At 42.4% G+C, this 23,974-nt stretch overlaps 1 protein-coding gene across 1 annotated transcript in view; it reads left to right on the top strand.

The window, feature by feature from the left end:
• LOC132895785 (pyroglutamylated RF-amide peptide receptor) overlaps window positions 1–18,621 on the top strand; it is a 56,557-nt gene extending 37,936 nt beyond the window's left edge. The window contains exon 6 of the mRNA XM_060936617.1: window positions 18,164–18,621. Within this exon, the coding sequence (XP_060792600.1) occupies window positions 18,164–18,621 (458 nt within the window). The remainder of the gene's footprint in view (window positions 1–18,163) is intronic.
• Window positions 18,622–23,974: the final 5,353 nt, after the last annotated feature.

Here is a 23,974-nt window from a genome sequence, read left to right as displayed (position 1 = left end):
AAAGATAACACTGAAGGAGCTTCAAAAATCCACAGCGGAGGTGGGAGGATCTGTCCATAGGACCACTTTAAGCCATACACTCCACAGAGCGGGGCTTTATGGAAGAGTGGCCAGAAAAAAGCCATTGCTCAAAAAAACACATTTGGAGTTTACCCAGCAGCATGTGGCAGACTCCCCAAACACATGGAAGAAGATTATTTGGTCAAATGAGACTAAAATGCATCTTTTTGGCCATCATGGGAAATGCCATGTGTGGCGCAAACCCAATACCCTGAGAACACCATTCCTACAGTGAAGCATGGTGGTGGCAGCATCATGCTGTGGGGATATTTTTCATCTGCAGGGACAGGAAAGCTGGTCAGGATTGAAGGAAAGATGGATGACATTAAATGCAGGGCAATTCTGGAGGAAAACCTGTTAGAGTCAGCCAGAGGTTTGAGACAGGGATGAAGGTTCACGTTCCAGCAGGACAATGACCCTAAACATACTGCTAAAGCTATACTGAAGTGGTTTAAAGGGAAATATTCAAATGTCTTGGAATGGCCTAATCCAGGGCTTTTCAAAGTGTGGGGCGCGCCCCCCCGGGGGGCGCCAGAGTTCTTCAGGGGGGGCGCAACGTGAGAGACAAACTGGATCGGTTTTTATTACCTAAAGCTACAGTGAGTGAGGAGACAAAGTCTGGGCCAAGCAAAAAAACAGAGCCTCCAGGATGTTGCGATTTGCAACTTCAGCGCAAATTCAACCAATCCCCGCGAATTCAGGGCGGTGTTGCAATTATATCCAATCACCGCAACTTTCCCGCAAATTTGACCAATCGTTGGCGTCGTCTTGAGGTGATGTCGACAAACGACCTTCCGCCTTACTTTCGTGTGTTCAAGAGAAGCAGCATGCGCGTCATGTTGCCAGATTGGACAATTTCAAGTGCATTTTGTTGGGTTTTGAACATATTTTGGACTGGAAAATGTCAGCAGTATCTGGCAACACTGAAAGTGTGTTATGTTTACAGTGAAGGACTGTGTGCACTTTATTTTTTTTTTTACTTAATACAAGAAATTAATGGATGCCAACATTTTTGCCAAAATGGTATTTTATTTTCCATTGTTTAGGTAGCTTCAGCATCATACTGTGAGATTCTGTTCAAATTGTTTTTTTCTTCTATGAAGCCTGAGCCATTTATTTTATTAGTTTATAATTATTGTTTAATTTAGTCTTCAGGAGAGACTGCCTGCACACAGTACTAGTATTAATAGGTTTTTTTTTCTTACATGAAAGCTGAGGCATTTATATTATATTTTAAGGTAACTTCATGTTGTGCTGTGAGGTTCTATGCACTTTAACTTTTGAACCAACAGGTGCATTTGGATAAGTAAAGCCTATTTTTCTGCATTTTTGTAGTCCTGGTAATCTTTTATATTGGTAAAGTTGTTTATAGGACCATTTCTCTTTGTTTTTTTAATCAATAGTTTTTCAGTAATAACTTAATATTTAACATATCACTCAATTTTAATCACAAAAAGAGAAAATCGCAACAATTTCTCGCAACTTTCACTTCCTCCCGCAATGTAATCGCAACAAAAACCTAAAAAACACTGCAACTTTCATCGCAATTTTTTTTGGAATACCCCCGCAACATCAGACATTTTAGCCCACAACAATCACAAAAAAGGCCCGCGGAATCCTGGGGGACTGGAAAAAGAAGGAAGTATGACCACGATTATTTAAAGTTTGGATTTTCATGGACTGGATCTGAAGATGCTCCACTGCCACAGTGTGTTGTCTGCCAAGAGATGCTAGCTAACGATGCTATGGGATGTTTAAAATGTGTAAAACAAGATGTTTTAAAAAGCACAGATGTTTAAAATGTGAAAAAGAAAAAAATAATGTGTACAACAACCATTTTTTTTAAAAATACGAATGGAACATTAAGTATAGCAACAACAAAAATTGTAAGGGGGGGGGGGGGGGCGCTGTTGTTTATTTGCTCTCCGAGGGGGGGCTGGCTCTCCCACACTTTGAAAACCCCTGGCCTAATCAAAGCCCAGACCTCAATCCAATTGAGAATCTGTGGCATAACTTGAAGATTGCTGTACACCAACGCAACCCATCTAACTTGAAGGAGATGGAGCAGTTTTGCCTTGATGAATGGGCAAAAATCCCAGTGGCTAGATGTGCTAAGCTAATAGACTTACAGCTGTAATTGCAGCAAAAGGTGGCTGTAGAAAGTATTGACTTGGGGTGGTAAATACTTATGCACACTCCAGATTTCTGTTTTTTCATCTTAATTATTGTTCGTGTCACAATAAAAGAACAGTTTTCACCTTTAATGTTGTAGGCATGTTATGTAAATCAAATGTTGCTAACCCTCCCAAAAATCCATTTCAATTCCAGCTTCTAATGCAACAAAACAGGACACAGCTTTGGATGCTGCTTCTTTGTGAAGTAATGCTTAGTGCACCTTTTCTTGACTTACCAAGCCTTTATATTCTGTCTGTGCCTCTCTCTGTTTTTTTTTTTTTGCTATTTTGGATATCGCCCTCGTATTGATGTTTACTGATTGCCTGAATGGTTGCCTGACCTTGAGTTTGATTCTCATTTTGGATTTGTTTGCTGGACTTTTTAATCAAAACACTAACCTGCACGGGGCGGCACGGTGGTGTAGTGGTTAGCGCTGTCGCCTCACAGCAAGAAAGTCCTGGGTTCGAGCCCCGGGGCCGGCGAGGGCCTTTCTGTGTGGAGTTTGCATGTTCTCCCCGTGTCCGCGTGGGTTTCCTCCGGGTGCTCTGGTTTCCCCCACAGTCCAAAGACATGCAGGTTAGGTTAACTGGTGACTCTAAATTGACCGTAGGTGTGAATGTGAGTGTGAATGGTTGTCTGTGTCTATGTGTCAGCCCTGTGATGACCTGGCGACTTGTCCAGGGTGTACCCTGCCTTTCGCCCGTAGTCAGCTGGGATAGGCTCCAGCTTGCCTGCGACCCTGTAGAAGGATAAAGCGGCTTGAGATAATGAGATGAGATGAGACTAACCTGCACTTGCATCTGCTTCAGAACTGTTTCGTGACATTACATCACCTTCATTATGGATGCACCAGGTTCTGAGAGCCACTAGGAGGCACTTACCATTCAATGAAAATTTATGGATGAACAACAGCAGCCCTTGAATATGATAGACAGATCACAGGGCTGGTCTCTGCTTTTAGACACATCTCCAAGGTTAAGCATGATGCTTTACATTTCTTATTGAATACTATTTGTGTGAGCACGCTCTCACTGAAATTCTTGTATACTGTCGGGCTCGCACGATCTCTCAGCTCTGCCTTTGCCTCATCCTCAATTTTCTTCAAGTAGTTCTGCAGAGTAATAACATCCTCTTTTAAAGGTACAGTGTCTTTTGTTCCAATTCAGTTGTTCCATTGTGCTATGAGCATTAGCTGGCACAAAGATGGAGCATGAGTTTTCTAGCAACTCTGTAAACCTCTTGGGCTTCTTCTCAGCTAAAATATCTGAAGTCACCAAGCAACATTCAGTCCAGGCTTCTGTTGCCCTTTTGAGAGCAAATCCAATTTTGACTGGAGTAGATGGCTTTCGATATTCGGTGGTGCTTACACTGTAGTTTGATACCTTCCTGGGTGCTTTAATTGCCAGCTCAAAATTTGTTGGATCACCATGTATCTAAGACTTTTGACACACTTGTTAATCTTCGTAGCCAACCAAAACTGCCCAATTCTCTCTTTGTGTGTGTGTGTATGTATGTGTGTGATCAATCTGTGCTGAGATTGTTTATGACCCTTTCTTGCAAATAATGCATCTTCTGATGTGAGGGGTTATATTATCTTGCAACATACTGTGAATGACCTTGTGAATTCCCTCTGATTCCATGATTGGAATTAGTATGAGAGAGCTTTTTGTACTCCTCTTTTGCCCTTCTCTCTTCCCCCTTTCCGATCTCTACATGAGTTCTCATGTCTCTAGAGTTCAGTCCTCTTTAACATTGCATAACAGTGTTGACATGATAGATAGTTGTTTACAGATGTCATCTTAGCGGACTGTTTCCATGTCACTATTTCCTCTTTCTTTCTTCTAAGACCTTCAGATTACTAGTGCATCTCAAACAATTATAATATCATGAAAAAGTTCACTTTTTTAACTTGATTCCAAAAGGTAAACTTTCATATATTCTATATTCATTACACAAAGTGAAATATTTCAAGGGTTTTTTGTTTTAATTTTGATGAATTTGGCTTATAGCTCACGAAAATCAGAAATCCATTATCTCAAATTATTAGAATATTTCCTAAGATCAATCAAAAAAGGATGTACAATACAGAAATGTTTAACTTCTGAAAAGCATGTTCATTTCTACACTCAATACTTGGTTGGGGCTCCTTTAGCACAAATTACTGCATCAATGCGGTGTGGCATGGAAGCGATCAGCCTGTGGCACTGCTGAGGTGTTATTGAAGCCCAGTTTGCTTTGATAGCAGCCTTCAGCTCATCTGTATTTTTGGGTCAGGTGTTTCTCATCTTCCTCTTGACAATTCTCTGTGGGGTTTAGGTCAGGTGTGTTAACTGGCCAATCAAGCACAGTAATATCATGGTTAGCAAACCATTTGGTAGTAGTTTTGGCACTGTGGGCAGGTGCTAAGTCCTGCTGGAAAAAGAAATCAGCATCTCCATAAAGCTTGTCAGCAGATGGAAGCATGAAGTGCTCTAAAATCTCCTGGTAGATGGCTGTGTTGACTTTTGACTTGATAAAACACAGTGGACCAACACCAGCAGATGACATGGCACCCCAAATCATCACAGACTACGGAAACTTCACACTGGACTTCAAACATCTTGGATTCTGTGCCTCTCCACTTTTCCTCCAGACTCTAGGACCTTGATTTCCAAATGAAATGCAAAATATACTTTCATCTGAAAAGAGGACTTTGGACCACTGAGCAGCAGTCCAGTTCTTTCTCTCCTTAGCCCAGGTAAGATGCTTCTGATGTTGTCTCTGATTCAGGAGTGGTTTGATATTAGGAATGCAACAGTTGTAGCCCCTTTCCTGAAGACGTCTGTGCGTGGTTGCTCTTGATGCACCGACACCAGCCTCAGTCCACTCCCTGTGAAGCTCTACCAAGTTCTTGAATTTACTTTTCTTGACAGTCCTCTCAAGGCTGTGGTCATCCCTGTTGCTTGTGCACCTTTTCCAGCCAGCCTTTTCAGCAATGACCTTCTGTGGCTTACCCTCCTTGTGGATGGTAGGCAGCAGTCTTCCCCATGATTGTGGTTGTGTGTACTGAACTAGACCAAAAGATACATGGTATTGTATGCTGCTTTACTCAATCTCAAAATTAAATACTCTGTTTTGAGATGGGGTGTTTTGTTTTTGTGTTGTAGGCCTGAATGATCAAAATTAAAATAGAAAAATGCTTGAAACATCTTATGGCCCTTTTCCACTACCCTTTTTCAGCTCACTTCAGCCCGACACGGCTCGTGTTTCGACTACCTCAGAGCAGCACGACTCAGCTCGCTTCAGCCCTACTCAGCACCCAAAACTCGCACGGTTTTGGAGTGGGGCTGAAGCGAGCCAAACCGAGCCGAGTGGGGCTAGGGGCGTGAGGAGACACTCCCCTGTGCACTGATTGGTGAGGAGGAGTGTCCTCACACGCTCACACACGCCCCGCGAGCACGCTGGGATCTGTAAACACCGTAAACCCGGAAGAAGAAGAATTACGAATTATGAGAATTTCTGAAGCCTGTTGGCCTTGTCGGTGACAACAAGCCACAGCACCAAGACCAGCAACACTAACGACTCCATGTTCTCCGTGTTTATTGTTTACTATCCGGGTCGTGAGACTAACACTTAAAAGGTCACTGATGTCACTGTTTGCGCCGCCTAACGACATCACGTGATGTCCACCCACTTTCGCTAACTCCACCCAATGTGTCCACCCACTTCCAGCCAGCACAGTTCAGCGCGGTTGTAGTTGAAATGCAACTCCAACAGCCCCACTCAGCTCGATTCAGCCCAACTCAGCACGGCACGACTCAGCCCAACTCAGCCGCGTTGGTAGTGGAAAAGCGGCATTAGTTTGTATAATGAGTCTAGCATATATTAAATTTTCACTTTCTTTAATAACTGATGGAAAATATTGAACTTTTTCCACAATATTCTAATTGTGAGACATACTAATATGTTGCCAGTTGCCTTTATTGAGAAGGGATTCTAAGAGTGTCTTTCTTTCTTTGGAGCCAAGTGGGCAACTAAAGGCATTGGCAACATCCCTTTCATTACTGTGTTTTCATTGTAAATGCCTTGCCATCTTCAAATTGGACTTTATATAAACAGTAATGGGCTTTGTCCCAGGCCCTTCCACCCTCCTTTTCTGACTCCTTTTTGACAGCAACTTGTGGCCTCTGATCACCTCACAGCTTCTTTCAAGTGCTCAGTTTGCTGAATTGACTGGGCTTTGGTTTCTTGGTCTTTTGGTTCCAGAACCTCATGTTCACTGGATGATGACTGAGGGTCGTCTTTCTCTGATCCACTGTGGCTGGGTGACTTGGACTCCTCTGGGAGCATCTCATCTTCAATGGATGATGGTGTTGATTGGGGGGTAGTAGTCTTCATCAGATCCACTATGGCTGGATAACTATCTCTCTCTCTTCAAGGAGCACATCAAGTTCAACTGAGGATGGGTGGTGGTCTTTGGGTTACCCAGCCACAGTAGAGCCAACAATCTCTTTAGACAAGTCTGATTTTGATGGTTCTACTTTTTTACCTCATGTTCAGTAGATGATGAGGGGCATTGGTCTTTGCAGGCTCCACCATGGCTGGATAAGTCCATCTTGTGAGACAAGTCCACCTTGGAAGACTTTAATAATGAGGGAGAAAAAACGGGAGATAAATCAAGTTGTTGTTCACTCACCAAATCACTTTTTTTCCTAAATTGTGCAGATGGGATACTGGGTGAAATTAATGTGAAAACTTTACATCACCACACAACCACATAAATAATCTGTCTACCTGTAAGTACCAACCTGAGCAGGGTCCAAAATTAACTTTTTGGTTCATCTGCCAATAACAGGTCAACTGCACGCTTCCAAGTCAATTTTTTTTTTACTGGCCATAAAACTACACCAACCATTATTTGACTAAAAATAATTCTCATGTTGTTAGTATGCAAATCTTTAGCATCACTTCAAAGACACACTTTATTAATATAATTACTATTTTTAATCTGAGCTTTTTAATTTTTATTCTATGGTCCAATACGATTCCATCCATCCTCGCTTATCCTGTGCAGGGTCACAGGCAAGTTGGAGCCTATTGAGGTTTTTCACCTGACGTCACAGGGTCACGTGACGCCCCGGTGTCCACCATTTTGAAGGTCAAGCTAGCTAATGTCAACAACAGTAGCTAGTATGTTACTGTAGCAATGTTTATGTTCAGTCATTTGGATGACTGTTAAAACCTTTCAGTCTCAAGTTTTTCCTTTACTGTATTTACTAGTTTACTGTAATTATGACCCGGCAGCTATTTACACCGGATCCAGTGTAAATAGCTGCCGGAGCCGACGTCCCAGCTTGCCCGAGCGCGCTAGCTCCCAGCCTGCCCGAGCGCGCTAGCTCCCAGCCTGCCTGAGCGCGCTAGCTCCAAGCCTGCCCGAGCGCGCTAGCTCCGGCAAGCTCGGACGTCGGCTCCGGCAGCTATTTACACTGGATCCGGTGTAAATAGCTGCCGGATCATAATTACAGTAAACTAGTAAATACAGTAAAGGAAAAACTTGAGACTGAAAGGTTTTAACAGTCATCCAAATGACTGAACGTAAACATTGCTACAGTAACATACTAGCTACTGTTGTTGACATTAGCTAGTGCTAACAGCGAGCTGCTAGTACACTGCTACAACTACACCGACCCTAATAATACAGTTCTTGGTCATTGCCTGGTAACAGCAAATTTATAACGGGCCATGTCTCAACAGACTAAGAAGTTATTTCAATGACATTTAATAACATTTTGTTTATCCTGAGGACCGAAAGTAAATGAAAATGTGAACAAACCTTAGCTGTAATAAGATGGCGACCACCGTATCCAGGGATGACCCGCTGATGTAGGCATGTTACCCAGCCTGACACAAAATATTTGTAGGCATCCAAACTCTTGTACGCTTTCAGATCAATACCTGTGTATGGCGATGGGTTTTTAATGACACAGGTATACAGATCATGTGGGCCGAAGTCAGGTAAAGACGAGGGCTTCATGTACTTCCGTACGTCAGTGAACAATCCTGGTGGAAGCAGGTAAACATCGTTCTCTAAGCCTGCTAACCTCAATTTTTGCAAATACCTCTCTCTCTGCTCGCCCTGTAAATGCCCTACGTCGCTGGATAGTGAAGGTGTTTTCTGCATCTCGCTCCTTTTTCTTTTATGTTTTTCGTTTGTCACCTTCCTCGCATTCAAACTGATTCGAGCCGTGACGTCCAAAATGGCAGCATCACATGACTTGGTCATGTGGGTGAAAAACCTCAATTCCAGCTGACTACAGGCAAGAGGCGGGGTACACCCTGGACAAGTCGCCAGATCATCACAGGGCTGACACACAGAGACAAACAACCATTCACACCTACGGTCAAATTACGGCCACCAATTAGCCTAACCTGCACATCTTTGGACTGTGGGGGAAACCGGAGCACCCAGAGGAAACCTACACAGACACAGGGAGAACATGCAAACTCCACACAGAAAGGCCCTCATCAGCCACTGGGCTCGAACCCAGAACCTTCTTGCTGTGAGGCGACAGTGTTAACCACTACAGCACCACTCTCAATACGATTCCTCCTTTTCAAATTCAGTGATGTGTAGTTGTTTGAACCTAATTTCCAACGTTTGGTTTAGCCAGCTCTATTCCCATTTCAGCATCCAATAAAATGTCCAAAAAAGGTGACAGTGGTATCACAAAATGGAAGCTAAAGGCCAAAAATTATAAAAGGGAAGAGGAGCTGAAAGATAAAATGCCCAGATTGACACAGTATTTTAGCCTCAAAACAGCAGAAGCACCAGCATCTGTTCTGTAGATTACAGTACACACACACACACACACACACACTTCAAACACCTTGATCCCATATTGCATATTTCAGTTGAGTCAAATGGATATCACAACGTTGTATAACATTAATGAAAGAGAAATATTTTGCACTTTTTGGCCTATGTACCTTTCTTTTTTACTGATTGCACTGTTTCTCTCATCTCATTCATTATCTCTAGCCGCTTTATCCTGTTCTACAGGGTCGCAGGCAAGCTGGAGCCTATCCCAGCTGACTACGGGCGAAAGGCGGGGTACACCCTGGACAAGTCGCCAGGTCATCACAGGGCTGACACATAGACACAGACAACTATTCACACTCACATTCACACCTACGGTCAATTTAGAGTCACCAGTTAACCTAACCTGCATGTCTTTAGACTGTGGGGGAAACCAGAACACCCGGAGGAAACCCACGTGGCCACGGGGAGAACATGCAAACTCCACACAGAAAGGCCTTTGCCGGTCATGGGGCTCGAACCCGGACCTTCTTGCTGTGAGGCGACAGCGCTAACCACTACACCACCGTGCCATGTGTGAGGACCTAGCATTTAATTTTTTATTGTATAGTCATAGCCTTCATGTTATAGTTGTGCCATGGGTTCCTGTAAAGTTGGCTTTGATGTTGTCCTTATCTCAGGTTAGAAAGATTATTTCCACAAAATTAAACAATTTATCATACCTACTCATCTTTCTTAATGTTATTATGCTTTCAATTCAGACTAAAGGTAGATTTCTCGATTCTGGCAAAAGGATGCTGAAAATTGAACTCAACAGCTGATCAGATTACATCCCTGCCTTTTGTGCTCCTGAAGAAACGTCTTGATTGGTTAGAATAGTGTATGGCGGGTTCGGTCCAAGCCACCTTTTTTTGTTTTCCATTGAAAAAGCCAAGACCTGAGGGAGCCTGAAAATATTGTGGGGATTTTGAGGGACCTTTTGTATCCTTAATCAAGTTCTGAAGCTAGGACAGATGCAATGTGGGTAGACTTCCTGGTTCTGGCAGCAGCCACATTCTGGACCAGCTGAAGACTTTTGGTACTAGAGGTAGGCAGACCAGAGCACAGAACGGTGAGATATGATGACAAATGCATGAACAAATGGTTTCTGCATCAGCCATACGGTTTCCTCAGACCTTGGTCTGCCATGGGTGATGTGCCATGGGTTCTGCTCACTATGGACTGCAGTGAGCTCACTGTTCTCTTTAACATCGGAGTTGCTCTGTGTGGCGGTGCTTCTATGCTCACTTTCTGGATCCATGGCGCAGTGTTCTGAGCACTGTTGCCTGGTGGCGGCTGTGCAGGCGGTGTGCGTCTTTTGGTGGGACTATGGGCAGCTATGCTATTGGTATTACATCCTGACCTTTTTTAGTGGACCTTTTTTTTTTGTGACCTTGGGCATAAGAAAGGCACTATATAAGTTAAATAATAATAATAATTAAAGCCGCAAGCGGCCTTGACGGGCCCTCGCGCCAGCGGCCAGGGGGGGCGGGGGCATGCGTCCCCGCGAAATACCGTAAAGAGTCTGCTTGCCAAGTTTGACCAATCAGAAGCTGCAATATCATTTGTGCCATAACCAGCACCCCCAGGGGTGAAAGTGCACAAAATTTGGCGGATATGTCAGGAGAGCTATGAAGAGTTTGCGTATGAAGTTTGATGACAATTGAGTAAATAGAAGATGAGAGATAGATTTTTGAAGAATAAATTTTTTGGTTTTTCCCATGTCAGAAGGTGGCGCTATGCTGTACATGAGCGATTATGAGTTGGAGAAATAAGTGTCTACAACAGCAACGCACTATCACAAGGTAGTGGTGTGAAGGAAAAGCATTATGGAGTTATTTACCAAAAACCCGTTTTGGAGAAATTGCGTCGGCCAAAAACAGCGCCCCCCATGGACGAAAATTCCCAAAATGTGGTATACATGACATGGGCGGTAGTAAGAGGGTGGCCGTGAAGTTTGACCAAATTTGAGGAAAGATTGGATTGTTTGCCCAAAAATAGCGCCCCCAGTGGCGAAATATCACAGAAAATGGGGAACATGTCAGAAGCCCAATGAGGGATTTGCGTGTGAAGTATGAGCAGTTTCGAGCAATTAGAAGATTTGTTATGAATTTTTAAGCATGTAAAATTTTGCATTAAAAATTGATTGACGTATAACTTCTGAGCGGTTTAAGCTACGTGAAACTTATTTAGTAACTTTTGTCAGCCATGTCTGTAGATGATGTGTATCAATTTTGGCGACATTCCTATGAACAGTCTAGGAGGAGTTGCGCCGTCTTCGTGGCCATGCATTTCGCACAAAAGTGAAATTACCTCACTTCCTGTTGGGCGTGGCTAATGCATTGGCATTACATTTTTGTCCGGCTTAGTGAGATACATATGCGTACCAAATGGCATGCCACTCCTACAAACTACATGGCAACCAGGCACCTTAAAGCGGGAGGCCAAAATCACAACGAGTTAGGGGGCGCTATAGAGGCCCTGAGGCCCGGCTGGATCTGGGCTTTTGGTTCTCAGTAGCGGTGGCAGTCTAAGAAAAAGGAGCCAAATTTCGTGCGTTGTCGACCATGGCAAGCGCCCCAATAAGGGTCTTGAAAAGAGTTTGCTTGCCAAGTTTGACAAATCAGAAGCTGCAATATCATTTCCGCCATAACCAGCACCCCCAGGGGCGAAAGTGCACAAAATTTGGCGGACATGTCAGGTGAGCTATGAAGAGTTTGCGTATGAAGTTTGATGACAATTGAGTAAATAGAAGATGAGATATAGATTTTTGAAGAATAAATTTTTTGGTTTTTCCCATGTCAGAAGGTGGCGCTATGCTGTACATGAGCGATTATGAGTTGGAAAAATAAGTGTCTACAACAGGAACGCACTATCACAAGGTAGCGGTGTGAAGGAAAAGCATTATGGAATTATTTACCAAAAACCCGTTTTGGAGCAATTGCGTCGGCCAAAAACAGCGCCCCCCATGGACGAAAATTCCCAAAATGCGGTATACATGACATGGGAGGTAGTAAGAGGGTGGCCGTGAAGTTTGACCAAATTTGAGGAAAGATTGGATTTTTTGCCCAAAAATAGCGCCCCCAGTGGCGAAATATCACAGAAATTGGGTAACATGTCAGAAGCCCAATGAGTGATTTGCGTGTGAAGTATGAGCAGTTTTGAGCAATTAGAAGATTTGTTCTGAATTTTTTAGCATGTAAAATTTTGAAGTGAAAATTGATTGACGTATAACTTCTGAACGTTTTATCCTACGTGAAACGTATTTAGTAACTTTTGTCAGCCATGTCTGTAGATGATGTGTATCAATTTTGGTGACATTCCCATGAACGGTCTAGGAGGAGTTGCGCCGTCTTCGTGGCCATGCATTTCGCACAAAAGTAAAATTACCTCACTTCCTGTTGGGCGTGGCTATGCATTCATAGAACTTTTTTTGTTCGTGTCAGTAAGATACATATGTGAACCAAATTTCGTTCCTCTACGATAAACTATATGGCAACCAGGAGCCTTCGAAAAAAGGCAACATTTTCAAGGCGTTAGGGGGCGCTATAGAGGCCCAGAGCCCCGCCCAGATCTGGGGTTTTGGATCTGAGTAGCGTAGGGGATGCCGATAAAATGATCCAAAATATGCGCGTTTTCGTCCACAGGAAGTGCCCCAAAAAAGGCCGAACAGCGACCGCGACTAAGGAATAATAATAATAATTAAAGCCGCAAGCGGCCTTGACGGGCCCTCGCGCCAGCGGCCAGGGGGGGCGGGGGCATGCGTCCCCGCGAAATACCGTAAAGAGTCTGCTTGCCAAGTTTGACCAATCAGAAGCTGCAATATCATTTGTGCCATAACCAGCACCCCCAGGGGTGAAAGTGCACAAAATTTGGCGGAGATGTCAGGAGAGCTATGAAGAGTTTGCGTATGAAGTTTGATGACAATTGAGTAAATAGAAGATGAGAGATAGATTTTTGAAGAATAAACTTTTTGGTTTTTCCCATGTCAGAAGGTGGCGCTATGCTGTACATGAGCGATTATGAGTTGGAGAAATAAGTGTCTACAACAGCAACGCACTATCACAAGGTAGTGGTGTGAAGGAAAAGCATTATGGAGTTATTTACCAAAAACCCGTTTTGGAGAAATTGCGTCGGCCAAAAACAGCGCCCCCCATGGACGAAAATTCCCAAAATGTGGTATACATGACATGGGCGGTAGTAAGAGGGTGGCCGTGAAGTTTGACCAAATTTGAGGAAAGATTGGATTGTTTGCCCAAAAATAGCGCCCCCAGTGGCGAAATATCACAGAAAATGGGGAACATGTCAGAAGCCCAATGAGGGATTTGCGTGTGAAGTATGAGCAGTTTTGAGCAATTAGAAGATTTGTTATGAATTTCTAAGCATGTAAAATTTTGCATTAAAAATTGATTGACGTATAACTTCTGAGCGGTTCAAGCTACGTGAAACTTATTTAGTAACTTTTGTCAGCCATGTCTGTAGATGATGTGTATCAATTTTGGTGACATTCCAATGAACAGTCTAGGAGGAGTTGCGCCGTCTGCGTGGCCATGCATTTCGCACAAAAGTGAAATTACCTCACTTCCTGTTGGGCGTGGCTAATGCATTGGCATTACATTTTTGTCCGGCTTAGTGAGATACATATGCGTACCAAATGGCACGCCACTCCTACAAACTACATGGCAACCAGGCACCTTAAAGCGGGAGGCCAAAATCACAACGAGTTAGGGGGCGCTATAGAGGCCCTGAGGCCCGGCTGGATCTGGGCTTTTGGTTCTCAGTAGCGGTGGCAGTCTAAGAAAAAGGAGCCAAATTTCGTGCGTTGTCGACCATGGCAAGCGCCCCAATAAGGGTCTTGAAAAGAGTTTGCTTGCCAAGTTTGACAAATCAGAAGCTGCAATATCATTTCCGCCATAACCAGCACCCCCAGGGGCGAAAGTGCACAAAATTTGGCGGACATGTCAGGTGAGCTATGAAGAGTTTGCGTATGAAGTTTGATGACAATTGAGTAAATAGAAGATGAGATATAGATTTTTGAAGATTAAATTTTTTGGTTTTTCCCATGTCAGAAGGTGGCGCTATGCTGTACATGAGCGATTATGAGTTGGAAAAATAAGTGTCCACAACAGGAACGCACTATCACAAGGTAGTGGTGTGAAGGAAAAGCATTATGGAATTATTTACCAAAAACCCGTTTTGGAGCAATTGCGTCGGCCAAAAACAGCGCCCCCCATGGACGAAAATTCCCAAAATGCGGTATACATGACATGGGAGGTAGTAAGAGGGTGGCCGTGAAGTTTGACCAAATTTGAGGAAAGATTGGATTTTTTGCCCAAAAATAGCGCCCCCAGTGGCGAAATATCACAGAAATTGGGTAACATGTCAGAAGCCCAATGAGTGATTTGCGTGTGAAGTATGAGCAGTTTTGAGCCATTAGAAGATTTGTTATGAATTTTTTAGCATGTAAAATTTTGAAGTGAAAATTGATTGACGTATAACTTCTGAACGTTTTATCCTACGTGAAACGTATTTAGTAACTTTTGTCAGCCATGTCTGTAGATGATGTGTATCAATTTTGGTGACATTCCCATGAACGGTCTAGGAGGAGTTGCGCCGTCTTCGTGGCCATGCATTTCGCACAAAAGTAAAATTACCTCACTTCCTGTTGGGCGTGGCTATGCATTCATAGAACGTTTTTTGTTCGTCTCAGTAAGATACATATGTGAACCAAATTTCGTTCCTCTACGACAAACTATATGGCAACCAGGAGCCTTCGAAAAAAGGCAAAATTTTCAAGGCGTTAGGGGGCGCTATAGAGGCCCAGAGCCCCGCCCAGATCTGGGGTTTTGGATCTGAGTAGCGTAGGGGATGCCGATAAAATGATCCAAAATATGCGCGTTTTCGTCCACAGGAAGTGCCCCAAAAAAGGCCGAACAGCGACCGCGACTAAGGAATAATAATAATAATAAGAATAATAATAATAATAATAAAAAACCGAACAAGATCAATAGGGCCTTCGCCCTATAGGGCTCGGGCCCTAATAATAATAATAATAATAATAAAAAACCGAACAAGATCAATAGGGCCTTCGCCCTATAGGGCTCGGGCCCTAATAAGGGTAGCACAGTGGTGTAGTGGTTAGCACTGTCGCCTCACAGCAAGAAGGTTCTGGGTTCAAGCCCAGCAGCTGACAGGGGCTTTTCTGTGTGGAGTTTGCATGTTCTCCTCATGCCTGCGTGGGTCCCCTCCGGGCGCTCCGGTTTCCCCCACAGTTCAAAGACATGCAGGTTAGGCTAATTGGTGGCTCTAAATTGACCATAGGTGTGAGTGTGAATGGTTGTTTGTCTCTGTGTCAGCCCTGCGATGATCTGGCGACTTGTCCAGGGTGTACCCCGCCTCTCTCCCATAGTCAGCTGGGATAGGCTCCAGCTTGCCTGCGACCCTGTAGAACAGGATAAAGTAGCTAGAGATAATGAGATGAGATTACTTAGTAAATGCCATAGTAAAAGTCTTTTTCAAAGCCAAACAAATCTAGTTTCTATGGAAACAGAAATTAACAAGTGGTGCACATTCTCACAACCAAAACCATGGGTCTGAAAATTCAGAAAAAACAAGGTAAAGATCATCAGTTCTTCTGAAGTATTTATTGTGTGTCCTTTCTGTACAGCTAGGTAATTGTGTATTCTGAATTACATCCATCCATTCATTATCTCATCTCATCTCATCATCTCTAGCCGCTTTATCCTTCTACAGGGTCGCAGGCAAGCTGGAGCCTATCCCAGCTGACTATGGGCGAAAGGCGGGGTACACCCTGGACAAGTCGCCAGGTCATCACAGGGCTGACACATAGACACACAACCATTCACACTCACATTCACACCTACGGTCAATTTAGAGTCACCAGTTAACCTAACCTGCATGTCTTTGGACTGTGGGGGAAACCGGAGCACCCGGAGGAAACCCACGCGGACACGGGGAGAACATGCAAACTCCACACAGAAAGGCCCTCGCCGGCCCCAGGGCTCGAACCCAGGACCTTCTTGCTGTGAGGCGACAGCGCTAACCACTACACCACCGTGCCGCCCCCATTCATTATCTATGCCACTTATATGTCAGGAATGTGGAGGAAGCTGGAGCCAATCCCTGGAATAAACCCTGGGCAGGTCACCAATCTTTTGCTGGGCGAACACAGAGATGAACAATCATTCACACACTCGTTCACACTGATGGGTAACTTAGAGTCGCCAGTTGACCTAATCCATATGTCTTTGGAATGTGGGAGGAAACCAGAGGAAACCCACACAGGCACAAGGAGTTCAAGCACTTTGTCATTGTATAACGCAACAAAATTCCTTTTGGGAGGAGAATACACAAACTGCATACAGAAAGGCCCCAGCCATCTGAGAAGTTCAAACCTCATGCTGACAATTGCACCACTATTTTGAACTACATTTTAAAAAGAAATTAATATTACTGTGGAATTCAGGTACCTTATTTTTTAGATTATTCCTACATTCCTGTATGTTGAACATGTATACAGTATATAGTCCACTCCATAATTAATGGCACGCTTTAAGAGAATGGGAAAAGATACACAGAATAATTTATTTTCCACTCATATTTGAGCATATAATAACTTTAAGGTTATATACATACATAACAGTATAATGCCAATGTACACCATTTAAAAAATATAATTGTATTTAAAGAAAGAATGGGGAGGGGGTGTCACTGGGAAAAAAAATCAAACAAAAAAAACCTTGCAGTTTTAACATAAGTTAGTAAACGGGCTGCCTTAAAAATCTGAGTTCTTTGAAATTCTTGCCGTAAATTAATTTGATTGTCTCATGGTATGAACTTACTATACGAGTTTCAATGAACTCAGAATTTTAAGTCATCCATCAATGAACAGTTTATAACTTCAACAAAAGAGACTTAATGTTAAAACTATAATGATTTTCCTGGTTTCACAGTTATACTTTGACTCTATAGGGCACAGTTATAGAAGCGAGTTATTTAGAATCACGCTATCTGTTATCACCCAAATGAGGATGGGTTCCCTTTTGAGTCTGGTTCCTCTTGAGGTTTCTTCCTCGTGTCATCTGAGGGAGTTTTTCCTTGCCACCGTTGCCACAGGCTTGTTCATTGGGGATAAATTAAGGATAAAATTAGCTTATGTTTAAAGCCTTTCATTTTCTTTAAAGCTGCTTTGCTACAGTGTCGATTGTTAAAAGCGCCATACAAATAAACTTGACTTGACTTAAGGCAGCCTGGTTACTAGCTTAAAATGTTAAAGGAGAACTGAAGTAATTTTTAAACTTGCTTTATTTCTTAACGTGTTATTCAATTACGTTTTCAGTTTTAGTAACCTTATATCGTGACTTGTATTGGCAACTAATTCCAATTAAATATTATACTTATCGGCCTGTTCAGTTTTCAGCCATGTTGAATTTAGTTCGTTTGGTCCACGGCAGGTGTCACTTATCCACATGATCTGTGGTTGCTTCAGTTGATCAGGTCGAAGCTCAGTAACATTATGGGGCAATAAAATGAAGTCAGCTGACGAACTGAATGTACTGAATGACCAGGTCATCACATCAATGGATTTTTTTTCTTTCCTGATGGCACAGGCATAAAATTAGAGCTCAGATTATGAAAGAGTAGTTCAGGGAGCATGAAGAATCATTTTCACGCATGAATTGGCCACCACAGAGTCCTGCCCTCAACCCCATTGAGAATTTTTGGGATGTGCTGGAGAAGACTTTACGACGTGGTTCAACTCTCCCATCCTCAACACAAGAACTTGGTGAAAAATTAATACAAGTCTGGACTGAAATAAATGCTGTGACCTTGCATACGTGTATCGAAACAATGAATGCATGCTGTAATCAGAGCTAAAGGCGGTCCAACCAAATATTAGAGTGCGCAACTTGTTTTTTTTTGGCAGGGCAGTGTAGAACAGACTCTAAACAGTCTCTTGATCCTGATTGAATTTATCATTATTGAAAAGGACAAAGAATCGATGCCATTTCAACCATTTAACCATTCACTATTGTGAACTATTTGTATTCTCTTTGATCTTGAACCTCTCAGAAAAGCTGAACCTGGACCTGGACTCAGAGTTTCTATTGCTAAGTTTGGTGCAGATCCTGGGCTTCAGCAACTCTGTGTGTAACCCAGTGGTCTACGCTGCCCTCAACACCAACTTCAAGAGGGATCTTCTGGCCCTACTCATGCAGAGGAGAATACTCTGCTTCCGGAGAAGGCAGAGCCGAGTTGGCGTCTCCATCCTGGAACTGAGGAACACCACGGAAAGGATGGAGAGGAGAGTTAGGGTCCATCCATGGAGAAAAGTGGCCTGGAACACAGAAAATGGTGTGGCACCAGTGACAAATGGAGGAAGGTCCAAATCCTTCAACCTTAGGAACCTGCTTGTTGCCATTTGGCCCAATAACAACTCCAGTACTGTCATTCTGAATGTCACTGACCCCCTGCACATGGATGCTACTGACAGATCAGATCAGAAGACAGTGGGAATTCCAAGTGGATAAATCTCTACAGGAGATGGTGTGGAAAAAGGTCAATGCAAAAACAGCAGTCCAACCAGTAGATGTCCAATGAATAAATCTTACTAATGCATGTTTTTAATGAGAAGAAAGAATGAAATTCTTCAGACCTGAAGTTTGATGGTTATGTCAAAATCAAATGTACAGAAAACCTTTTATTGGGCAGAATTATGCTTTTTTTCTTTTTTTTTTTTTAATGTAGCTTGACTGCAGTTATTTGCATTTCACTGTAACTTAAATTCACTGGACATTTCACTGTCACTGAAACCTAATTTCATTTAGCAATGAATCAAGCTGTGATTTTAAGTCTTGGCTTGGATAAAATGTCACCAACTTAAAATCCTCATGGGAAAGGTCCTTATGTGTCTATGCTTAATTATTTTATCCACATTCACTGGATATGAGCAATCATGTGCTCTGATTGGCTACTCTACAACTAGGATATCAGCTCATATACCATGAGTAGAGAAAAACAAAATGGCAGAACGACAAAATAAAAACTCTACGAGGTGTGTCAGAAAAGAAACAGGACTGGGGTCACAAAAACTTTGTCAAATCCAAACTACAAACCCCTTCAAAATAATCCCCCTTGAGTCTAACGCACTTTCCCATCCTTCTCCGCTATGCCTCCATGCACTTCTGGAAGGATTCTCCTGGGATTCTCCATCGCCATGGCCCTCTTGATGGCTTCCACGTCTGGAAAACCGGTCCCCTTGATGACCCCCTTGAGCTTGGGGAAAAGGAAAAAAAAATCACATGGAGCCAGGTCGGGTGACTAGGGAGGTTGCTCCAGGACGGCGATGTTCTTCTCAGCAAGGAATTGCCGGATGCTCAGGGGGTTGTGAGCTGGCGCATTGTCATGGTGAAGCAGCCACGAGTTGTCCTGCAACAACTCTCGCCTCTTCTCGCGCACTGAATGAAGCAAACACCGCAGGATCTCTTTGTAGACATGCTGGTTGATTGTCTGGCCCTGTGGCAAGAACTCTATGTGCACAATGCCCCTCACTCAATGTTGGCCTCAGTCCTGCTCATTGAAGGCCTTCCACTCCTGGGGTCGTCTTCCATGTCCTCGCGTCCCTCTTTGAACCTCTTGTGCCACTCGAAAACCCATGAGCGTGACATCGTCTCATCGCCGTACACTTGCTGCAGTAGTCCGAGTGCTTCTGGCTGGCCCAGAAACTTCAGGTTGGTTCGTTGCCCTGTGCCCATCGCTTGACAGCCTAAAATTGAGGAGCTGTTAACAAAAGCACGTTAAAAAAAAAAATAAATAAATAAATAAATAAATATATATATATATATATATATATATATATATATATATATATATATATAATGGCTGCAGAGAGCTGAGATCTCAGTTATATACTCCACAGATATTACTTCACATGGTGATGCAACCCACTAATCCCTACCCCACTCATAGCTCACACAGCACACTAAGTCCTGTTACTAAGTCCTGTTAAAAAGGCAACAAAATGTGAAATAAAAGTATTTGATAGTAAGAGTATACCTTTCCTTTTTTTTTTTAGTTTTTTAATAATTTTTCACAAATTGCTACTGTCATTTTGCCAGTTTGTTTACATTCTAAGCGGAAATGATTTTGTCAGATGTTTTGGAGAAAGTTTTTATTTATTGAATTTGCAAAAAATAAAAATGCTCCGTTTCTCAAAATCCAGTGAATGTGGAGAGAATAAAAGTTATTCCACTCAATCTCATCATACATGGCTTGCTATCAGCTCATATACGACTCGATTTCGTGAAATAACTGTTAATTGTTCTGTTTGGCCAAGAAAGACAGTTATAACACAAACAGCCATAAAGCCATCATAGACCATATCCGTAAGCTGAGTGAGGAAACTGCTGCTTAGATTTCCTCCAATGAGATCTAAACACTTGTGCAAATTTCAGTGGAAATCCATACACCTGGTACTTGTCTATCTTGGGAATCAAGAATTTCTTGCTGTGCAGAATATAATCGAATTTACAGGTTTATAGATTCAAACGTACTGTTCATGATCTGATATTTGGGAATCAGTGTGCATGAAACATACATTTAGCACTTTCATTAACCTAGTTACACCAGCCTTATTATCCCAAACCACTGGATTCGTGAAATTCATACATAGTGAGTCACATTTGACTCCTGAGTCCATATGCAAAGAGAAAGAAGACCATATTCACTGTCCCTACTCCTTTACACTCAGCAAAGGTAATCGGTGCAGAGGTAAACACTTCTTTTCTGAACGCACCAATGGTACCAATTCATTTCTTTTCAGTATCAGCTTTATCCTTGTCAGGGTCGTGGTGGGTCCAGAGCTTTTCCCAGGAGAACTGAGCACAAGGTGGTAACACATTATGGATGGGATGCCAGTTCATAAATGTACACTCTCAGAAAATCAAGTACGACATTATTGCACCTTTAGGGGTACAACAGCTTGTCACTAAGGTACTTATTTGTACCCTTGAGATACTGGTTGGGAAGATATGCACCTTTTTGCCTGAAAAAGGCACACATAGTTACCGTAAGTACCTATAATGAGCCCATTAGTGTAGCTTGTACCTTGGGGGCCAGAAATGGACTCCTACTGTACCCCTGTTTCTGACAGTGTATGAAACCCATAAGGACATTGAAAGGACATGGACAGCAACCCACACTGGGGATCAAACCAATCAGCACACTGCCTCATAGTGTAGCGCCTTCTGCAACATCATAACATTCAGGAATTACTGAAGAAGCATTCTCAAATAGGGCTTTATCGAGACTGTTTACTGTCCTTCAAATGTCAAAGTCAATTGTTTTGTCTGTGAAAACTGTTAATGTCTTTTGTAGCTACTATAGACACCTTGTTTTTATCTATGTACTGTATTGCTTTCAGGCAAAAAGAAGCTGTTCTTTGTGTTAAGTCACTCTGCAACCTTTAAATTGTACTTGGACTGCAAGCTGCATTATGGACAGAGATGGACAAAGTACCCAACTTCGTTACTTAAGTCAAAGTACAGAGCCCACTGGTCAAATGTTACTCCAATACAAGTAAAAGTTGTACAGTCAAATTTTTACTTAAAGTACTGAAGTATTTGCTTTTAAAAATACTTAAGTATTAAAAGTACATTTTCTGTCAACGCGTCATTGTATTATTGCCACAACGCTTACAAAACCTAATGCCGTTACCAAAGACAGAAATGTGAATTCACAAAATGAACACATTGTGCCATTATGGTGGTTTAACATTAAGCTATCTAGTCAGTGACACTCCACCTGGAAGCTAGCAAACACTTTTCAAACTCTAAATCATACTGGGTAGCTAATGCTACTAGAAAAGAAAGATTTCTACATTGCTTATTGGCAAGATTATGCTAAAACGCATTTCTGAAAGGACTTCAGATAAGGTAATGTTATTCATGTTAGCATAACTCCATTTTTACACGTTAACTAACATTGTCCAAGTTAACTAGTTGTGTGTAAACGTTAGCCATGGACAAGACTATGGCAACTTGGCGGGCAAATCCATAGAAAGTCATCTGACTAACCAGACTGCATAGCTATGTTTGCAACGTTATTGCTAGCTCTAAAAGCACAGACAACTTCGTTGCAAGCTTTCTCTTGGAATAAAATGTTTACAGACCTCAATATGCTTCCACAGGTTGGACGGCGAGTTTTTGTAGGCTGTGATATGGTTTGTTTTTGGCAAACAAAGCAAACATTTAAAATGAAATGAATCTTTAATCCTTTCTGAAAACTGGAACATGGGTTCATAGGCCATAGGTGTGTGCACTCCCCAGAAGAACCGCCTCCTTCCATTCGGCCATCAACTGATCGTGTTCAAATAATGCTGCTGAGAAATCACTCAACTTGATTTTACACAGTCTGTGGACGTGACCCTAATGATTACTGATCGGCTGTCGCAGTGTCACCTAAGAAAAAACCACTCACGTTTTAGAAAAGAAAAAAAAAAAATTCACTTTCAAAGTTGCTTCATAGTAACGAGGACCTTGACAGAAATGTAGTGGAGTGAAAAGTACAAAATGTGTCTTTTAAATGTCGTGAAGTTAAAGTCATAAGTTTCCAAACAAAAATAATACTCAAGTAAAGTACAGATATTCAAAAAGTGTACTTAAAGGGCTGATGACACGAACATGACTCTATGCAATTTCTTAAATAAACTATACAACATGGCAAACATGTTAGATTTCTGTTATAATTACGTGAAAAGAAGCTGTTGTTACGCGAATATCCAACTTTTAATTGCACAGCGCAAGAAAACTGGGTCTGTGGCTCGTGGCCATGCTGTGACATCAGTGGAAGAACACGCTGCGGTCACTGGCTGTTCTACTCAATGGAAATGGCGCATGAAAACACCGGTGAACTCTCTAGTGCTAGCTCTTCCTCTGAACAAAAGAACAACCAAATACTGGTACTTTAAGCAGTGATCATGATGGCATGATTTTATCTGATTTTAAATAAATGAGATTGATAATAATGTGAATGTTCACAACCAGGGGCGTGTTTAGCCTATTTTTGGGGGTGCTCAAGCACCCCCAAAAACGAGCTCAGCACCCCCTAGCTCAGCACCCTCAAAAACACTGCTTTTGGACGTAATTTTCAGAAATAAGTGCCCTTGTGCACTGCGCAATGAATGTGTGCGCGGGCGTGTGTGTGTTCTTGAATTCACCTGTTACGTGATAGTTCTATGAGCAGTAAAATCCCTCTCCTCCTTGCGTCCCCTCTGATTGGGTTGCTTGTCCGCGCTAGTGCTTGCTACGACATGGTGGTTTTTTTAACTGGATTCCACGCCGATGAGGAACTCGAAGTAGCACCTGAGTATTACTGGCATAGCGAGATGTGAAGGTACGGACTGGAGTTACAATTGTTAAACACAACACAATAATATGCATAATGCAATATTGATGTTCCCTGGTCTATGAACAGAATGATAAAAACGACATTTATCATCCATATCGAGATACTTTTGTGCAGAGCTGTACAAGTGCTACGGTGCTAGACCGCCATGTGTTAGTCAATTTTATTTAATGTAACATAGCGTTTACGTTTGCTTATCATTCTTATCATGCTTATCAACAAAAAATATAAACTAATGTAAACTAATGTAAAATCATAATAATACACACTATTATTACACAATACACAATAACACATTAATTAACAATTACCACTGTTCAAAATGAATAGCTCCAACATTACAAATGCAGTAGTAGGTCTTTAGTTAAAAATATAACGTAAATATTTGTGTCAGTGGTTGTAAATGTGTAGATATCATAGTTTATTGGGTCAGCTTCTGTTAAAACATTGCATAAGTCTAGTCTTGTCTAGTCTAATCTT

Source organism: Neoarius graeffei, chromosome 12 (assembly GCF_027579695.1).
Source record: "Neoarius graeffei isolate fNeoGra1 chromosome 12, fNeoGra1.pri, whole genome shotgun sequence".
In the NCBI taxonomy this organism is placed as follows: domain Eukaryota; kingdom Metazoa; phylum Chordata; class Actinopteri; order Siluriformes; family Ariidae; genus Neoarius; species Neoarius graeffei.
The sequence above is the reverse complement of the archived record's forward strand: the minus strand, read 5'-3'. Positions and strand labels throughout refer to the sequence as shown.